At 44.1% G+C, this 21,515-nt stretch overlaps 1 protein-coding gene across 2 annotated transcripts in view; it reads left to right on the plus strand.

The window, feature by feature from the left end:
• Positions 1 to 17,861: 17,861 nt before the first annotated feature.
• LOC142817379 (uncharacterized) overlaps positions 17,862 to 21,515 on the plus strand; it is a 61,336-nt gene continuing 57,682 nt past the window's right edge. For both annotated transcript variants that reach the window (XM_075894410.1, XM_075894409.1), the window contains exon 1: positions 17,862 to 17,996. In XM_075894410.1, the coding sequence (XP_075750525.1) occupies positions 17,978 to 17,996 (19 nt within the window). In that variant the 5' untranslated portion in view covers positions 17,862 to 17,977. The remainder of the gene's footprint in view (positions 17,997 to 21,515) is intronic.

Genomic DNA, 21,515 nt, shown 5'->3' on the forward strand with positions numbered 1-21,515 from the left:
CTTCGCCGATGACCTTGCATTGCTGAGTATCTCAGGGGACGAATTGCAACTCATGATTACGGAGTTAGACAAGGAGAGCATAAAGGTGGGTCTTAAAATGTTTCTGCAGAAAACGAAAGTAATGTACAACAACCTCGGAAAAGAGCAGCGCTTCGAGATAGGTAATAGTGCACTTCAAGTTGTAAAGGACTATGTCTACTTAGGGCAGGTAATAACCGCAGAGCCGAACCACGAGATTGAAGTAACTAGAAGAATAAGAATGGTGTAGAGCACATTCGGCAAGCACTCTCAAATTATGACAAGTAGATTGCCACTATCCCGCAAGAGGAAGGTATATAACAGCTGTATCTTGCCGTTACCTAGCTATGGAGCAGAAACCTGGAGACTTACAAAGAGGGTTCAGCTTAAATTGAAGACGGCGCCACAAGCAATGCAAAGAAAAATGGTTGGTGTAAGCTTAAGAGACAAAAAGAGAGCAGAGTGGATTAGGGAACAAACGGGGGTTAAGGATATCATAGTTGAAATCAAGGAGAGGAAATGGACATGGGCCGGGCATGTAGCACGTAGACAGGATAACCGCTGGTCATTAAGCAAAACTAACTGGCTTCCGAGAGAAGGCATGTGGGTTAGGGGGAGACAGTAGGTTAGGTGGGAAGATGAGATTATGAAGTTTGCGGGTATAAATTGGCAGCAGCAAGCACAGGACCGGGTTAACTGGCGGAGCATGGGAGAGGCCTTTGTCCTGAAGTGGGCGTAGTCAGTCTGATGATGATGATGACTTATAACATAAAACTGTTACGAGTAGTCAAAAACATTTGCATGTCCAATTTGTGACTTTCCTTCTACAGTCCGACTCGATTGTCACTAATACTTCCTGAGAAACTTATACCTGTGGGCATTTAGTATACCAATTCTCTTCATCTGTACATTATCATCATTATCATGTGTTGCTTATGCATCCTCATCGTTGTCACGTAGCATCATCGTCTTGGTTTGTTCATCTCAGCTGTCGGCTGCCGATTCTTCGGGCCTAATAAAGGTCTTCCAAACCAAGAATTCATACGTGGTGGAGGTGCGGGGTAGAGTGGTGGAGAGGATGACGGGGGATCCAACAGAATTAAAATTTTAATGATAAGTTCTTTCGTACATTTCACATGCGCATAAAGAAGAGCTCCAGGAACTGTTAGAATTCTTCACAACAAACAACAAAGAGGTCGATACCACCCCTGATGAGATCATCTTAACCATCTATATTGATGTTGAAAACGCAGAGTGCTGTATATCTTTTTTTTTCAGTTTTGTGTACACCTCTCTGGTTAACATGATTGACACTTTATCCAGGCCTTCTGAGGTGGTGGCGGAACAAATGAGCAAGATCTTGTTTGACGAGCATAAAATTGAGACAATTAGAAAATTTAAAAATGCCTCTGAAGCCACTGCACTGGATGGTTTGTCACCTGCATTGCTTTCTTTTTGCCCGCGTCAAGTACCTGAATAGCTGTGCGTCCTTTTCACTTAGTCTTTAAAAGAGACTTCATTACCCGATGACTGGAGACTTGCTAACGGAGGGCAGCTTCACACCGGTTGACCACAAGGTAGTCTATAGGCCCCATCTCAATGACAAGTGTTGCTTGCATGTAAAAATACCTGAACATGTTCTATTTAGCAATGTTATGACTCATATGAACACCCCTTCTTTGCTATATGCTCAGCAGCATGGCTTTCGTAGTCGTGCTTTTTTCTCTACGACGCAGTGCCTTGAAATTAGACACGCCTTAGTCTTTGCTTTAGACAAGGGTTTTCTTGTGGACTGCTTCTTTCTATACTATCAAAAAAGCTTTTGCTCTTGTACCCCACTCCGTAATATTCGAAAAACTAGAAATGATAAAGAGCACTGACATCAAATTTACTCATGTCAAGACTTTTGTGTCACTTAGTAGCTTTCTACGCCCTAGTAGCGATTGGCGACCTAAAACGCATCTGAGTGACGATTGAATATCTGTAATATTGATTAACATATCCGCTATTGAACGTGGTTCAAAATGGGGCGGAAGCCCACCAAAATGTAGTGCTGCCAGCGGTACCGCACGGCCACGTCGGGGCCACTGCACAGCTGATGCTGCTTCCACAAAAAATAGTGACGTCACGCACACTGACATTTCCTGTTCTAGGAGCGCACGTGCAGTCAATACAGCTGCGTCTCTGATGATATATGGACTAGAGCCCCTCCATGCATTGTCCGCCGGCTAGGTTGAGTAGCGCCAACCCGTTCTCCCCTTCTCGCTTTAGCCCCGGCCTTGAGGAGTGGCAGCTGGTACTACCAGAGAAACCCAACTGGTTCGCCAACACAGCATTTACCCTGTAGCAGCACAGCGCCAAGTGAACCGAGCAAATGCGAATGTTCTTCACAGGCGCCCAGCCTCTCTCTCTCTGTTGATTGACGCGTACAAAGTCAACCCAGTAGCGGCGTTGAGGTTCGTGGCTTGAAAAGGCATGAAACGCCACGCACTTCCCGCTTTTCAGCGCCTCGATGTCCAGGATGGTACTCCGACAGTCTAGCATATATTATCCCTCTGAATGATCGTACTCACGCTATGGAGCACACGTGCCCCGCCGCGGTGGTCTAGTGGCTAAGGTACTCGGCTGCTGACCCGCAGGTCGCGGGTTCATATCCCGGCTGCGGCGGCTGCATTTCCGATGGAGGCGGAAATGTTGTAGGCTCGTGTGCTCAGATTTGGGTGCACGTTAAAGAACCCGAGGTGGTCAAAATTTCCGGAGCCCTCCACAACGGCGTCTCTCATAATCATATAGTGGTTTTGGGACGTTAAACCCCACAAATCAATCAATGGAGCACACGTCAAATCAGCTGATGCAACATGATGAATCGCACCCACGCTTCAGCACAGCAAGGAGAGCCATTAGTGAGAGCATGGCCAAGAGTCAGCACCAAACCCACTCAGATTGTCGTCGTCATTTTTACTAGCGTATCGTCACTCAGGATGGTATTTGTGGAATGTATCACACCGAACAAGTAGCACCAGTGTAGATGTGGCATGGCCACCTATTGTACGTTTTTTCTCCGTTAGCTTTTTACGCTGTTTGACATCGAATTAAAATAACCCCCACCCTACGGATTCCATTCAAATTTGGCCAAGAAGACCTATGCATATCAAGTGATAGAGTGTTGGGCACATCTAGATCTTGAAATTGATGTCAGTGCTTCTTTAAATGTGAATGATACGGTTGTCAACCAGGATAAGCGAGTATCTAAATTTTACAAGGAAAATGTTTTTAATTGTAGTATGACATGCCACGAAGTTGATGTGTTCCTTGGCGTGATACAGGGGTCGGTCCTTGGTCCGCTATTCTTTTTCGTCTCTATACGTAAATGACATTTCATTTGGTATTCCATCTGATATCGAAATATTTGCTGACGACTGTGTTTTGCACTGACTCATGCTTTGCTACCATGATTGCACTACTCTTCAAAACTATAAGGACGGAGTCTCGGAAGGATAATATAAGTGTGGAATATTTAATAACGGAAAAAGTGCATATATGTTTCAATAGAAAAAAAATGCCCCCCATGACTCATATTATTTCATAGATTCCACCAGGCTACTTTCATTTCGCTGACGTAAGAATCTTGGTGTATATTTCACACTAGACTTGTCCTGGAGCCGTGACATCAATTACGTCACAAATTAAGCAAGAAGTTTACTAGGTTTCTTGTGCAGAAAGACAAAAAAGTTATTAGTTGAGACCAAGGACTGAACCTTATATGTCTAATGTGCGATCAATCTTAGATCACACTTGTGTTGTGTAGAATCCGTGGAAGGCATGTCACGCGTTTGATTGAGAAAAAATTCAAACCGGGGTGTTTTGTTTGTCTCCCTTAATTTCGTCAGCAATGCGGGAATTTTTAAAAACTTTTGGTTCAGAACTTTTGCATAAAATTTGGCAGATCCCACGTACAGTGGGAATCGATTATATGCTTCGCACGAATGATAAATGTTGATATGCCACTAAAAACTAGCACAACGTTACGAGGTGGAAGTCATTGATGCATTAAATAACTTCCGTGCTATGATTATCATGTTTGGATGTGTCGTATACCTTTGTCATATATTTACGTCACGTGATATCAAATTTTGTATATCGGGAGCTAGCGAAACAGCCACGATCACGTCTTGAGCGTGGTATGTTGTCATATTCTTACATGACACGCGTGTCAGGATTATCATGTTTGCTCCAGCCATATATTTTGTCATCTATTGACGTCACGTAACACCAAAATTTGGTATATGTGGAGCTTGCAAAACGGCAGCGAGCGCATCATGAAGGGCCCAATATACTCCTCTGTAGCACTGAAGCGTGCACATGCTGGGCACAGCTACGTTACGTAGCATAACGCGAGCACTCTATAGTCTGACGCCAGGGGCGACCTGACGACAACCTGCGCGAAATTCAATGGGCTGCATTTCGCGCCAACGCGTTCCCCACACAAGGCTGCATCTCCCTCTTTTCTTGATGGAGAGATGGTGGGATGCTGGGCGCGTTGAAACGCGCATGCGCAAAGCAACGCAGCGCGGCGCGCGCCGGCGAGTAAATGGCAGGACCGGCGCCTGGCGTGGCAACGCCAGCGTGACGCCACGAAATGAACGCTGACGAGCACGCGCACTGCGTCACGTCGAAATGTATTGGCGCCTTGACTGTGGTATGTAGTCATGTTCTCACATGACGCGCATCTCATGATTATCATGTTTGCACGAGTCACGTACCTTCGTCATCCATTGGCGTCACGTAAAGGGAAATTTGGCATACGTGAAGCTAGCGAAACGGCCGCAAGCGCATCATCAGTGTGGCATTTAGTCATGTTGTCGCATGACAAGCATGTCATTTTTATAATGTTTGGATGTGTGATTTACCTACGTCTCCCGTTCACGTCGCGTAATACTGAGTTTGAAACATGTGAGTGACATGTATCCTGAGCGTGGCATGTAGTCATGTTGTTACATGGCACGCCTATCCTAATTATGACGTTTGCACTAGTCACATACCTTCGTAATTCATTCACGCACTGTAATACCAAATTTGGTATACGTAACACTAGCGAAACGGCCACGAGTGCATCATGAGCACGGCATGTAGTGATGTTGTTACATGACACGCATGTCAATATTTTCATAATAGGGTCTGTGACTTGCTTTTGCCAAGCAACCATGCTATACCATACCAGTCTTACAACATGCCATGTGAGCGAAACCACCACAAGGAATGCAGGACCATGAAATGTGAATCATGACATTCATGACAGACATGTCAAAATTTCAATGTTATTACTTATCAAGTATGTTCGTCGTACAGTCATGTCACGCCATACAAAATTTGGTATTGATGCCATTATCGAAACAGCCAGGAGAGCTAGAAGTCGTAGGCGGCTACATAGTTATATAGATGCGCTCAAAGTCACCGAAGTTCGCTAAGAAGTGCTTCGCATTTAAAATATCTGAAATTGCAATTTTTTCGCAACTTGTTTCGTAATCGAGTACGTCTGGACACACGCCGACACTTCTGCAAACCGGAATACGTGTCACAGCGACTAGATTATGCAATAAAGACAAATAAGACAAAATGCCGGACTAACGCATATTAAAATGTCATTTTTTCAAGGGCAATAAACCAGTGGAAAGGTTGCTTTCTGGGGTAGCAGAAAGAACTACGTATGAGGTGTTTTTGCGTTCACTGCAGGGTGTACAGTAGTTGATGATATGTGGGGTTTGATTTCCCAAAACCACCATACGATTATGAGAGACGCCGTTGTTGAGGGCTCCGAAAATTTGGGCTACCTGGGATTCTGTAACGTGCGCCCAAATCTGAGCACACGGGCCTACAGCATTTTTGCCTCTATTGGAAATGCAGCTACTGCATCCGGGATTCGAACCCACGACCTGCGGGTCAGCAGCCAAGTACCTTAGTCACTAGATCACCGCGGCTGGGCTGGTGTACAGTGGTGTACTCGCAGAGCTTTGTAAGTACGAGAAGGTGTTACCCACCCATTTCAGGCTGTGTACTCCTATGTACCTCTCTACGTAAATGAATAGCAGTGAACAACAACCTACCCCGAAGTTGTTGTTTTTTTAATTTCGCACAAGTGTATGTACATGCAGGCATAGACACACTTACGAACATGTGTAAAGTAGCAAGCCATGCCTCCCACTGTCTGTGTAACATGTTTGCATGGTTAGTAACGTGGGGACTGTCGATGCGTGTGGGCCTTTTGGCGCACTCCAGTGTTATGTGGCTAAGTGTCGGTGTGTCTGAACACCATGGACATGTTTCTTCAAATTTTGTGGGATATATTCTACTTATGGGGTAAAAATTTAGAAAGCTATTGGTCTTTGCGCGTCTTCAATCCCTGTTTGTTCGCTATCCAAGATTTATGCGGAAGGCCATACTCTCTTCGTTGCTCCCTTTGTTGTAGAAGAATGTCGCATGGACTAGAATGAGGTTCAACATCAGTGCCTGCCATCGCTCGGTTGGTGAAGCCGCGAGCTATATGGTCTGCCATGACGTTCTCCTTTAGACCTTGTGAGCAGGAAACCACATTTTTTGACGATCTTCTGTTATAGGCTTGTTTAAAATGTTGTACACTAGTTTAGGTAGCACAACTCGTAGAAACATTCAGCATGTCGCCTGTGAATCTCAGAGCACCACAACTGATTCTCCCCTGCTATCTGCGTTAGATATGGCTATGGCTGTTGCCGCTGCCTCTGCCCCTTGCGTGAAACTTGTTGAAACGCGAGTTGCAGAGTTTCACTCACGGGAAACTCTGCCACTCGCGTGCCTATCGCGTGAAACTAGGAAACAGCAGGAGGGGAGGATGGCTTACAGGACGCTGGATAGGTGACACTGGTCCTCTGCGGGCGGGCATAGAAGCTACTGCAGCATATGTTAAGTGGGGTGGCCACAAGATTTTCCTTGCGGGCAGCTGGCAGCACCTCAGCGACCTCTCCTTGAATGACGTGCTCTTGAGTAAAGAGCACCAGTGAAAGCTGCCTTACAGCTTCTTCACGGACGAAGGCCTTGAATTGTGCTAAAAGCGACGCACGCTCGGGGTCGATAATGAGACACGAGAGTGGCACAGTATTGGAGGGTGGAACTCGCCTTTTCAGAGCTCGCTGCTTGTGCTATTTGGCGTAGCCCTGGCACAAGCTAATGCCGTCAGCGATTGTGGTCGGGTTCTTCCCCAGCAACACCCGAAAAGCATCGTTATCAATCCCTTTTATGATGTAATTTATTTAGTCGGTTTCCGTCATGTCAGCGTGGACGCACCTTGAAAGGATGACAACGTCTTCAATGTATCTGGTGAACGTTTCAACCGTGTTCAATGTGCGCGAAAGCGAACGTTGTTCGGTGCGATTGACGACGGGTCGATCAAATACTGCGGTGATTTCCGTCTCGAAGAGTAACAACGTTCGGACGTCACACTCATGGCTCCTCAACCACAGACTGACCACACCAGCGTTAACATCTCCGCGTCATTGCACTTGTTCAGAGCGCTCACTCGTTCGTAAGTCGACAGCCAGGCTCCGAAGGTCATTGTCGTCGGTTCCGCTGAAGATTGGAGGCTTTCGCAGGAGAACACTTCCAGTTCAGGTAAGGGGCGGCAAAGAAAGCGTGAGCTGGCTTGCGTCCGCTATGGCAGAAGGTAGTATTCGAGAACTGAGTTCCATGGTGGTACAGTAAAATGGTACCCAACACGGTTCCATCAAATACAAAGGTGAATTATTGCCCTGGAGCTGTTGGCTGATTGCGCGCAGTCCTGAACACACTCCGCTAACTCATGCCTCTGCTGCACATACGATGCTGCTGTCTTGTTCTTGTTGACCTTCTTTTTTGGCTCATACCCACTGTGGCAGATTCACCATTTATTTAGTGGTTTTATAAAATCTTATTTCATTTTAGAGTAAATGAGGAGTGCTATCCTTGTCAAATGTTGTGATACCGTGCTTAGATAATTCTGTTGTTACGATGCTTGTCTTCGTATCGGGGTTGAGGGACTAGAGTCCAGCATCACCATTATATTTTTTTTTTCACGAAGAGTTTGTTTTTCTATCCCTTCTTTCATTCTATTTATTTTCTTTCAGTTTCATTCTAGCACACAAAATCCATCTGTTGTTCACACTAGAAACAGTTTGGAAACTTCATTAATGATTGCTGTTGCTCCGCGGTAATAATATGCATTTCGTTATTGAGGATATTAGGAGTTCGCAAAAAGGATGGAAGCGGGGGGGGGGGGGGGGTCATCAACATGATGGGTAATCGGTTGGTTTCCGGACGAGAGCTGAGTGGGAAAGCGCATCAGCATCGGAATGTGTGCGCCCTGAACGATAAATCACGAGTATCAGTGGTTCCTAAACTGACACTGTTCCTAAACTGACACTGCTGTTTTTTTCGTTGATACATCGTTGCAAGGCGAGTTCAGTGCTACCATGGCTGCACTCTTATCCTATAGTAAGACGCTCGTGCTTAAGGCAGACCCCAGTGCTGTTTTACCATGTTAGAGTAAATGTGCCTTTATGTTCCTAAGGAACTTAGAAACACTTTCCACTTCCCCGATAGCGTGGAATGATTAGCCACTTCGAAAATAAGAGGTAACACCAGAACCGAAACTGAACCGAGTGTACTGTGTACTGTCTGTGACCAACGGCTTTGTAAAAACCGGATATCCTGCATAGTGTGTAAGCCGTGCCACCGCAGAATACCAAACCTGCGAAAGCCGGGAAGAGCAGACGCTCAGAATCCTTCCACCGGTAGTTGACAGCGCTGCACTCTGTCTGTGACTGATCGTTCCATGTTCACAAACTGCACGTAGCTAGCGCACAATGACAGTTATGATCACACATGCATTTGGAAGTCTAGGCGCATCGTCGATCCTCTTTCAAGCAGTAAAAATGTTCACATATACTTGCCTGGTTGCGCACAACGCCGATAGACGGCACCACTTGTCCAGGCCATCCAAATTTGTGGATGTGGCAAAGGGATAGAATGTTTACGCCAAGGTGTTCGTTGCAAAACTAACACTTTAATATTTAAGAGTTTTAGTTCAGCGTTCGCAAGACGGTACATCCGCAACGGCAAGCGCACTACGTACGTTACAGCTGAAGCTGCTTCCTACAGTATTAGTTTATTACATTAATATATGTGGTGCCAGTGTATACAGAATTCGTGACAAAAAGTGTTTCAGTGCGTTGAAGTCCGTGCAAGGGCATTGTTTAACAGGCACGATAATATCCGCACTTTCTGTATGGTAAACGTGCAGCGCTGGCTATGACACCCGAACATAGAGACAAAGGGCAGTTATCAGCTGCGAGTGTGTGGTGGCTGTGGTCGTGTGTGGCTTACAATGCAATACCACCTACCACCCATTGTACACCCACACACATGGGAAAACAAATCGCACGCTCCAACAAGTATGCCCCGGGAAAACAGACAAAATCAACAGCAGACAAAGCAGACAAAACAGTAGTAGCCAACTTCCATCACTTCCGTCACCGGGCAAAGCTTGACGTCCCACACACAATGACATCAATATTTCTGGCAGCACCACCGTGGTGGTTTAGTGACTAAGGTACTCGGCTGCTGACCTGCAGGTCGCCGGATCAAATCCCGGCTGCGGCGGCTGCATTTTCGATGGAGGCGGAAATGTTGTAAACCTGTGTGCTCAGATTTGGGTGCACGTTAAAGAACCCCAGGTGGTCAAAATTTCCGGAGCCCTCCACCACGGCGTCTCTCATAATCATATGGTGGTTTGGGGTCGTTAAACACCACATATCAATCAATCAATATTTCTGGCAAGCCAGGTGAGTGTTTCGAGGCACACTACGAAACTAATTTGAAAGGAGTCTTTGAAACTGGAGATTGTTTTTGTCATAAATTGCAAAAAGCTGCAAACAAATGCGCCAGTGCAGTTTTGAGCTCCTTGGTAGGTGAGTGCTTGTCGTATTGCCTGTGGTACATGACGAAAAGGTAGCATATTTTGGAAAATCTACGCAGGCTATTGGTCATTATGTAGGCGAGATGATGGCGTGGTCTTATTTGGTCTAGTATTTGAAGTCCAGGCACGCTACTGATAACCCATGCTAAAACAAAGTGCACTTAATAATGTCAAGATTAGCAGTCTTCATATGATATCTCCAAAAAATCGCATTGAAAAGTGCGCCTTGTTTTTCGCGGTAATCTAGGCTAGTTGGTATGCCGTGACAAGTGTTATAGCGCGAGATCAGAACGGTGAGAAAGCGACAAAAATACCGCTAGTCTTCTTCTTATCATTTTGTCGCCGTTTTGATCTCGTGCTGTAACAATCGTCCTGTTTTTTTTTCGGTTGCGCGGGGGGTGCGGGGAGGGGGGGGATGAGTGGGAATCTTCCACTCCTGCTGAAAGTAGCAGTCAGAAAACATAAGATGACGTGCAGTTGCTACTGCGCGTACATGCACATGCAACACATTTGGATACTTCGAGTAACTTTTTTTTTTGAGACAGGCCTTTGCTTTTGGCCGCTTTACTAGGCCGCTGCAACACCAAGACGCAGTTAACCCTACTTTTGTTGGAACGATTGCGCTTGAAGTTTCTTACACCAATTCGCCCACATAAAGTCTCTCCAACTTTATTTACACAAGCCAAGATGGCTTTAGTTGGGAATACGTTCCCAAATACTGCGTGTTTTTTTTTTTTTGTTTCATGGGAACCCCACAGCTTATGTTTTGCACCACTAGAGAGCAGAACCATGCTACTGCGACTAAGGTCCCTAGATGAAACAAGTTTCCAAGGTAGCGACACCCTCCCTTTTCCTCCTCGCTCATTTGCCTGAAGCGCCCCCTAGAAGGTTTAAAACTTTCATCCAAAAGCGAATGTTTGGGTTCTGTTGCTACGGTGAATAGATGTAAATGAAAGAAAATAGAACGAAATAAGACCTAGAATAAACAGTTACCTTTATGAACATAAACGGCACAACACAAGAGCAAGCGGGATGTGCGTTACTCAACCGGCAACGTTGGGCAGTTCTATATTTTACACCACTAGCCATGGCGTCTCGCGTAGCACATTTTAGTTCCCCGGCCGCGGTATTTCGTACAGTTCTAACTAGTCCACTTTTCCGATTGTGTTTTGTTCGTGCTGTGACACAGTGAACGTGCTTCTTGCTGGATCCTGTAGGTGGCCACAGGGCGTGACGTTGTGACGATTGATTACAACCGGCTTGTGCACACACAAGAAAAAAAACTACGACCAGACTGGTACGAACACTCGTCCAGCAGCACTGCGATGACGTTTTTTATTAAATGTGCCCATTTGGACAATCGTGATGCCAAGTGATTCTGATGCGGTGCTGGGAACTTCCTGAAAAGTGAGAGTTCTACTGGTGAGGTGTCTCGAAGCAGCGCGTTTCGGCTCAAGTGGGAACTGGTCAAGAGTGAAATGTTTCTGAAGGTGCGTTGATTACAACCTACAGCTGCTCTGTATACGTGCATACCCACATGTACTTGTACCAACTGGCATGCACTAGACACGCATTAGACGCGCGCCTGGCGTTTCAATAAAAACCGACAAGTGAACTCGCTTTGCAGATCCGCGTCGACATACGTTGACAAAGTTGCACGAAAGCATTCGCGTGAAATGGTTCATAGTTGCACTTCATGGTGCGCTTCATCTCGGAAAGCACGAGGTAAGTTGAAGAGAGCGAAACCATTTTCTGTTGCTTACGGCAACGCAGCATTGCTGAAAAACGCAGATGTTGCATTGAACGAGCATGGCGAAACAATCTTGGTCGACTTAGCGCACACCGAAACGCTCCTCCTCTTCAGTTTATGTTCTGGCTACGATTTTGTCTTTGGTCACGGCTAGAATCCGGCTGGAGCCATATGCGCATGCGTACTTGTTTTGAACCTTTTGCATAATAATAAATAACACCACCAGCCATTTGCAAGATCACGTGCAAGTAATGCACCAATTACAGGCGCGGATGGCAGAGAAAAAGAGGAGTAATCGAGAGAGTGAGGAGGACGGCTCGAGAACAATGAGTGACGCTACCTTGTTTCATCTAGGGACCTTAACTGCGACAGTACTGCTTCGCAGCTCTTCCGAAATACAATACTCACCAACGTATACTGATGCAAAAATGGTTCCCTTCCTCGATGGCCTAGCACACTCGAGCAGTTTTCCTGTCGTGGCCTCCATTTCTTGCATAACTTCACGTATTCGCGTTTCCGCCAATTGAAAAAAGTCACAGCTTTGCCGCAAATATGAAGCAATGAGCGTGATAGCAACAAATTGGAAGGTCACGCGCAGAATGGCCAGCAGACCGAAACGTGCCCCGCGTTTTTCCCGCACAAAAGACACGCGAAACGTATTTACAGGTACAGATGAACGCGAATAAGCGTCTCAGTTGTTACTTCACTCTGTATGAAAAGCACGCCCTTTTCGCGAACGGAGGCTGTGCAACGATTTCAGTGACCTTTGTGTGCCCGGTAACAACAACAGAATCGTTCCGACGAAACTCAAAGGCTATCCAACACGTACGATTTTCCCCACTGCAAGATAAAGGCACGTGGTCAAGCGTAGACTACCTTATTCTCTACGCGGACCAAAGTACGCGGGAGAGATGAGGGCCACCGCACGCTCACTGCCATCTTGCTGATAATGCTGAAAACATGATAGTTCCCCCCCCTCCCCGAGATGCCCGCCAACAGCGGTAAGTGGTAGATATGAATAGCTTGCCATTTGAACGTTGAAGGAGGTACCTTTCGGTAGCATGTATATGTGCAAAATCTGTAATAAAAATTTTTGGTGGCTCAGTGATTAACCCCTCGCATTCACGACGCGAAAGTCCCACGTGCATATATATATAAATATATATATATATATATATATATATATATATATATATATATATATATATATATATATATATATATATATATATTGCTTTTGTTAAAGACTTTTCTCGTGCCATGGAGGAGAGCGTTTTGGATCATCTTGAGATAGTGTTTAACAATTTTCAAGGTTCGGATGTTGGGAAACTGTGGGTTCAATTTAAACAGATCTGCACTTATTGTCTCGATAATTTTATTCCTAACAAAGCTAAGAAAACAAAAAAGTTGAATCCCTGGATAACGAGAGACGTCTTCCACTTAAAAAGAAAGCTTAAGCGCCTTAAAAAAAAGAAGAGCATCTACAAACGTAGTTGATACTGCTCGAATTGCGCTTAGTGAAACATTGAGACGTTTAAATGGCATTATTTTTATTATATCTTACCAAATTTTCTGAAGGAAACCCCTAAGAAGTTCTGGGATTTCTTAAATAAAAAAAAGTCTGTTAACGAGATTCAAATAGATGGTGTGTTAATTGATGACAAGGATGCCATTGCAGAACATTTCAATAAGTATTTTCACAGTGTTTTTTCCGTTTCTTCAGAAAACGTTATTCTTGACCCTGTATGTTGCTCAGACTACGAAGATATTGTATCGCTACCAAGTATTGTAGCAATGCTACTTAACCTGAAGACAAAAACATCATCTGGTCCTGATGGCCTTCCTAATGCATTCCTTCGTCGATATTCAGAAGCACTCGCCCCGTTCCTCGCATACATTTTCCGTGCATCTTTGTCATCTTCAGATCTACCGATTGACGGGCGAACGGCGCGTGTGGTGCCCGTACACAAGAAAGGAGATATTGCACTGATTACAAACTATCGTCCGATATAGCTCACTTCTTCCTGCTGTAAGATTCTTGAACATATTGTTGCAAATTACATAATTAAATTTTTAACAGACAACAACATTCTTTATTCATCTCAGCATGGATTCAGGAAGAGTTTTTCTACGGTCACACAACTAACCACTGTAATTCACAGTTTTGCAATTGTCTTTGACAAACCTGGTCAAACTGACGTAATTTTTTTGGATTTTCAGAAAGCATTCGACCTTGTTTCACATGAAAAGTTACTTTGCAAACTAAAATACATTGGCCTCCTCTCTTTCAATATAATTGGATTTCCGCCTACTTTAGCAATCGCACCCAATCCGTTTCTATTGATGGTCACCACTCGCGTAGTTTGCCAGTTACTTCGGGGATACCACAAAGTAGTGCACTGGGACCACTCCTGTTTTTGATTTTTATTAATGATATCGTTAATGTTATAACAGAACCAGTTCAAGTTCGCTTATTTGCAGATGACTGCACATTGTATCATGAGGTTGTTTGTCGATAAGATCAGGAACTTTTGAATACTAACCTCCTTAACGTTCATTCATGGTGTAAACAATGGGACATGAAGCTTAACGAAACAAAAACAGCATACATGCATATAACAAAGAAAATACATAAACGACAGTTTCCTTACAGTCTTCCGTCTAATCCCCTAGTTCAGGTAAATGAATACAAATATTTGGGGGTGACCATTACTAACAACCTCAGTTGGAATTCTCATGTCGCTAACATTTGTGCTTCTTTTCGCAAGCTTTGTATTCTGCGACACAAACTTAAACAGGCGCCCCCCGAAACCAAGCTTCATGCATATACATCGCTAATTAGGCCTAAGTTAGAATACGCTTGCACCGTCTGGGATCCTCACACCAACCACAATACTAACGCACTTGAAATGATTCAGCGCAAAGCTGTTAGATTTATTTTTTTCTAAATTCCGTTCCACCGATTCGCCAACAGCGCTCATGCAAACTCATGGAATACAAACATTGAAATACTCAGGCTCAAATTTCTTTTTCTTCTGAAGAATAACAAACTCTCTTTTCATCCTGGGCCATATCTACGGCCATTATCAACCAGACTAACCAGACATCATCATCCTCAATCTTTAACTCCATATCATACAAGAACTAACACCTTCAAATTTTCTTTTTTTCCTCGCACTATTAACGAATGGAACTCATTGCCATTATCATTGATTGATTCAGTTGAGTCAATTGACCTGATCGATTTCTCATAACCTAACATTGAAATTGAAATGTAAGCGTTTATTTTGTTTGTTTTTCTCCTTTTGAAATGCTGTGTTTTTGTTTTGCAATTTACCCCTCCTGCCTGGGCCCATGTGGGCCTGCAGTATGTTGTAAATAAATAAAATAAATAAATAAAATAAATATATATACGGTGCATGACATTGACGTCAACGTCGATCGACGCCGGCGGCAAAATCCAGCCGAGAGTGTCCATATAACTGCTATAGCAAAAAGTAATAAGTGCAGAATAAAAAACCCATGAACCGGTCCAAATGTTTTCGAGCATCGAAAATTTCAGCTAAGCTTCGACATGCCTCCGGCTTGAAACTGCATTGTCGCTTTAGTCACGTTGTTCCACCTTCACCGGCTTTTCTCCAAGAGCGGGTGTCAGGTACGGCTCGCGCACCATTGCTCTGCCTACGAGGTTGGCGCCGGAGAATACGTCCACCTTCGAGTCGGAGGATGGAGGCAATCAGTCGAAAATGCGATCAGTGACGGCTCTCCTGAATGTCACTCCGCTTTCTCCAATTTCGCTGTCATAGTTAACCACTACAGCTACCGCGTGCATTTGTTTAATCAGTTAGCATGAAGGTGAGTCGTCTGAATGGCTGAATGTAGTTGTATGACTAAGCATCAACGTAAATGCGCTCACGTAAAATGGTGCTTTAGCTGTCAAACATGAAGAGACGTTACCTTTGTGCGAGCTGTCTTACATGTGTAATGACCAGTCAATAGCTTTTGTAAGGACAAGTTTCACTTCCGTGTTATACTATTTCTTATGACGAAGAGGCTAACCACGATTTTATGTATGCTGAATATTTGCAGAAACGGGGTGAGGGGGGTGTTTTAGGCTAATCTATTACAAAGTGCTAAGATATATTTGATGAGTAAATAAAAAAATCATGAAAGTGAGCAGCTGCGCAAATGCACGTGTTGTCGCATGGTCCCTTAGAAGGTAAATCACCAATTTTCAAAACGAATGATTATGTCATAGTGGCCTTCGTGTATTCGCGGCTATCATAAAAGCTTGATATGCACCGCACTTGGGCGAGGCGTGAAATGCGTGTACGACGAGTATTATTGATTGGTCATTACTTGAGTATCATGCCATTTTTCTCGTGTACGTCATAACACACATGGCATATATTCGTTCACTATAGTCGGTGAGAAACTAAGAATAAAAATAAAGTACACCATTGACCATTCGTATAACGCGCGTTCAACTGCCGCCACTCTTTGCTTTGACGTGACAGACTCGATGAACTAATTATGAAGTCAGCATGGGGCCGTTCGTCACGAAAGGCGGGGTGCCGCTGCACCGAGGCCGGTACGCGTCTATTCGGTTTTCGCTGTGGTATTTTTGTTGTCATGAAGAAGCTATTTCATCTACTTGCACTCAGCGTCGTCCTCACCGGCCGCTATTCGATGCTGACATCTGGTTTCGCAGCGTTTGAAGACCACCAAAGAGGCAGAGCTTCATCGCGTTCCGCCGTTTCGCCAGAGTGAAGCAGCCCCACGGCGTTTATTATCTGTGTCCGTCGGATGCACCTAGCATATTGCCTGAGGGGGACCAATCTCGAGGATTGTCGTCGGAGTTACTGGTGTGCAGTAAGGTGAAGGTGAAATCAGAATGTGCGCGCCTGTGATTTACCGCCCTCAAAAGCCATGGCGCCAGCGTTGCCACGTGTACGTATGAAGGTGTGTTACTTGGAGGTCACAATATGAAAGTCTTGGTGATCTTGGTGATTGCCAACATGCATTTTAAATCTGGATGGACGTGAACAGCAAGATATGCATGCTCCGCCGCTGTGGTTCTATAGCTATAGGTACTTTGCTGCTGGCCCGCAACTCGCAGAATCGAGTCCCGGCTGCGGCGGCTGCACTTTCAATGGAGGCGAAAATGCTGTTGGCCTGCGTCCTCGAATATTAGTGCACGTTGAAGAACCCCAGGTTGGCGAAATTTCCGGAGCCCTCTACTACGGTGTCTCAAAATCATATAACGGTTTTCGGACGTTAAACCTCACATATCAATCAATCAATGGCATGCATGTCGCGAATTTCTGGGCATGCAAACAAGGCGTCATCGTGACTAGTCACTTACTGGTTGCTTCATTACTTTGTCATATACTAAAATATGCACCAGATGATGAGCATGTAAGGCCAACATGAGTGACAGATGACGTCAACAATGTTGACATCATGCACGTAGGTGGTGCAATAAAGGGAGTAACACAAACGACTCGATGCGAAAATTGTGAAGGCCTCACTGTGGTCGTCGCTCAAGCATGGCTTTAACAGATCGTACATGCACGCGTGACAACAAAGTTTTTCCATAACAAATATTAAAAACGTACTTGATGTATGTCCACAAACATTCGACGTGTTTTCGCCTTTATATCACGGAGTGACTTATGACATACAACAAATGTGACAAATATACAATAATATTCGGCTGTCAAAAATGTTGACGAACCTTCAATCCCACTTGCCTGTCAAAACTGTGACGTGCATTCTACACTACGACTTAGTTATCACTAATACTTGCTTGCTGAAAAATTTATAGTGAATCAGACTACACAGAGAGCAACTCTCCTTTCCCATCTGGATTTGTCTCCCTTTCTTACTAGCAACTTCTGCCATTGATGACGATGCAGGTGCTGGCATTCACAAACAAATTCAAGTTTCACGACCTCTTCAAGTAAAGGAAGGGACTTGGGGCTGTATATGTCTAGCTCTGCTTCAAGAAAGTCCACCTCACAAAAGCCCACAGTGATTACATATGAAAAATTAGGAAGCATTCAGGGGCTTTCCGTCAGTCACGTGCAAAAATTGTTATGGATCACAGGTGCCTCAATACACAGTGAAAATATCCTATGTGTACAATGCTGCAGAGGATAAAAAATGCTTCACTATGTTTTCCTTGTTTGTAGGGGTGTGACCAGCAATATAACTGCGCAGACACGATGACACTTCATCAAATGAGTGAGTCTTTCTGCTTCTACAAACTCAAAGTGACACCTGATTTCTCAATTTTGTGTCGTTCCTCTACCACTGCCAAGAATCCTAATCACCGTTGTCAGGATTTTATATGTGCGCTGAAGTACAGTGGCTGCTGATACACACTTATCCCACTTTTTATGTAGCGTATACCATCTGCAACCAAAAAACCCTACTCTACCGTCATTTCCCTTGTTTAGATCCTGTTTGGATTTGTCATTTGCCTATGTCGTCCGTTCGCGTCGCGTAATGCCGAGTTAGGTACATGTGAAGCTAGCGAAATGGCCGCGAACGCATCATGAGCGTAGCACGTAGTCATGTTGATACACGACACGCATTACATGTTTATCATGTTTGCACCAGTGTCATACCTTCGTCTTTCATTCACGTCCCGTAATACCAAATTTGGCATAAGTGAAGCTAGCGAAATAGCCGCCAGCGCATCATGAGCGAGGCATGTAGCCATGTTGTTACATTACACGAATCTCATGATTATCATGTTTACGCCAGTCACATACCTTCATCATCCACTCACGTACTGTAATACCAAATTTGGTACATGTGACGCTAGCGAAAAGGCCCCGAGCGCATCATGAGCGTGGCATACAGACATGTTGTTACATGACACGCATGTCATGATTTTCATGTCAGGGTCTAACGCTTGTGTTCGCCATGCAATCATGTCATACCATACAAGTTTCGCAACATGCCATGTGAACGAAACCACCGCAAGAGCTGCCGGACCTTGAAATGTAAATTATGACATTCATAACACACATGTCATGATTTTCATGTTATGACTGGTCAATTATGTTCATCATACAGTCATGTTATGCCATTTCAAGTTTGGTATCGCTACCATGATCGAAATGGCCAGGAGAGCTAAAAGTTGCAGGCGGCTAGATAGATAGATAGATAGATAGATAGATAGATAGATAGATAGATAGATAGATAGATAGATAGATAGATAGATAGATAGATAGATAGATAGATAGATAGATAGATAGATAGATAGATAGATAGATAGATAGATATATAGATAGATAGATAGATAGATAGATAGATAGATAGATAGATAGATAGATAGATAGATAGATAGATAGATAGATAGATAGATAGATAGATAGATAGATAGATAGATAGATAGATAGATAGATAGATAGATAGATAGATAGATAGATAGATAGATAGATAGATAGATACGCTGAAAGTGTCCGAATTGTATGTTTTACCAGCAAAAAGCGCCCTTCCCGGCTTATTTCATTTTGTGGATTTTGCCAGGCTGCTTTCAGTTCGTGGACATGAGCATCAAAGTGTTTATTTCACGCCTGACCTGTCGTGAAGCCGTGACATCAATGACGTCACAAATAAATATAGACGTAGATGCTAAGATTCCTGTGCAGAAACCGGAAAAAAGGTTACTTTTTGAGCCTAGGACTCAACTTCACATGTCCAATGTCCCATCTATCTCATATTACGCTTAGGCTGTGTGGAATCCGCGGAAGACAGGTCACGCGTACAATTGAGAAAGAATTTCAAACAGGGCTGTTCGGTTTATCTGCTTTCATGTTATCAGTAATTCAAGATTTTAAAAAAACTCTTGGTTGATGATTCTTACGTAAAAGAAGCAATATCTGAAGTTGCGACTTTTTCACAACTTGTTTCGTTATCTAACATGTCTGGGCACATGCCGACACTTCTGTAAACCGGAATACGTTTTGCAGCAACTAGATACTGCTATTCACATTAAGAAGGTAAAATACCAATCTAATGCATTTAAAATGACGTTTTTCTGAGGGCAGTAAGCCAGTGAAATTGGTTGCTTTCTGAAGTAGCAGAAATTACTATATTTGAAGTATTTTGAAGTTCACTGCAAGGTGCACAGTAGTGTACATAAGTGAACATTTCGTAAGAGAACAGCAGTGAACAACATTTTGACCCAAAGTTTTTTTTATTTCGCTCAGGTACAGCACACGTACAGGCACACGCACAAACATACATACATGAAGTATTTGACCCCCTCCTCCCACCCCCAAAACTTTCTGGCTACGTTACTACGCGTAGAGTTCCTATTTGTGGATCAAGAGGGCGAAACGCTCAGAGCCAGCACATAACAACCTCAACAGTCATAGCATAACCTGGAGAAGCGGCCGTCTTCGAGTCCGATGACACTCACTCAGGGCTTCTACTTAGAGTGCGGTTACGAGGTACGATCTACGCCATAATTCATAATTTCACGAATTAGTAAAGTACACTTTATGCGTCTGTCAGCCAGATGTGCTCTTTTCTAGCTGCTGGATTCGCTGATGTTAGAGCTGATGAAATTTCAACTTAAGGCCAAGCCATGTTGTGGGTGGGATGCTTTTAACTACTCATTCGTTGTGAAGTACATATGACGTGATGCCAAAGCCACTCTCATGCTTTTGCCAGGCAATATATGCATAGTTTTTTCCTCCCGCTGGACATGGCCCCTCTATAGGCCCGTTTTCGAAGCAGTTCTAGATACTCGCATGGCTCTCAAGTAGAACTTTTTATTGCAACAGAAAATACCTATTGTCAATTTTCACTCGAACATTAAGTTTTCACGAATTAGTGAAGTACACTTTATGCGTCTGTCAGCCAGATGTGCTCTTTTCTAGCTGCTGGATTCGCTGATGTTAGAGCTGATGAAATTTCAACTTAAGGCCAAGCCATGTTGTGGGTGGGATGCTTTTAACTACTCATTCGTTGTGAAGTACATATGACGTGATGCCAAAGCCACTCTCATGCTTTTGCCAGGCAATATATGCATAGTTTTTTCCTCCCGCTGGACATGGCCCCTCTATAGGCCCGTTTTCGAAGCAGTTCTAGATACTCGCATGGCTCTCAAGTAGAACTTTTTATTGCAACAGAAAATACCTATTGTCAATTTTCACTCGAACATTAAGTTTTTACTCTCATTCGCTCCAGCAGTGATAGCTGAGAACGTCGACACCAAAATATGCTGCTGTGAGTTCATACAACCGTAGGCTGTAAAATAGTGTGGAAGACCTTGTAGAAAGCTAACTTATCTGTGTTACGCTCAGGAGCTAACATTTTTTTAAAGTGATGAGTCCAATTTCATTGTGACGAAACTCATTTATTTATTTTGGTAATAGCGATTTGCATTAAAACATGGTGCCTATGTTAACAGCCTACAATACCGCTTCTGTCAGTCAGCGAGTCCGTATTGCAGCAACTGTGGCTCCATCGAATATGTGGAATATATATTGTTTTAGTGTAGAGCGTATGCTGAGAAGCGTGTGTTTTATGAACATTACATGCATTCTATAACTGAGAGAACTTTCTCCCTTGACTGTGCATTGGGACGTTTAGCGTGCCCCAATTTACAGAGGCCTGCTATGAAACTTTTGTTTGCGTACCTAGACAGCATCGGTCAGCTAGACAAGCTGTAGCGGTAGCTTGACACCACGAAAAAACTATTAACGCACTTCCTCGTTCAATGGTCAAAGAGGCGGCCTTCTC

This window comes from Rhipicephalus microplus, chromosome 5 (genome assembly GCF_043290135.1).
Source record: "Rhipicephalus microplus isolate Deutch F79 chromosome 5, USDA_Rmic, whole genome shotgun sequence".
Lineage (NCBI taxonomy): Eukaryota > Metazoa > Arthropoda > Arachnida > Ixodida > Ixodidae > Rhipicephalus > Rhipicephalus microplus.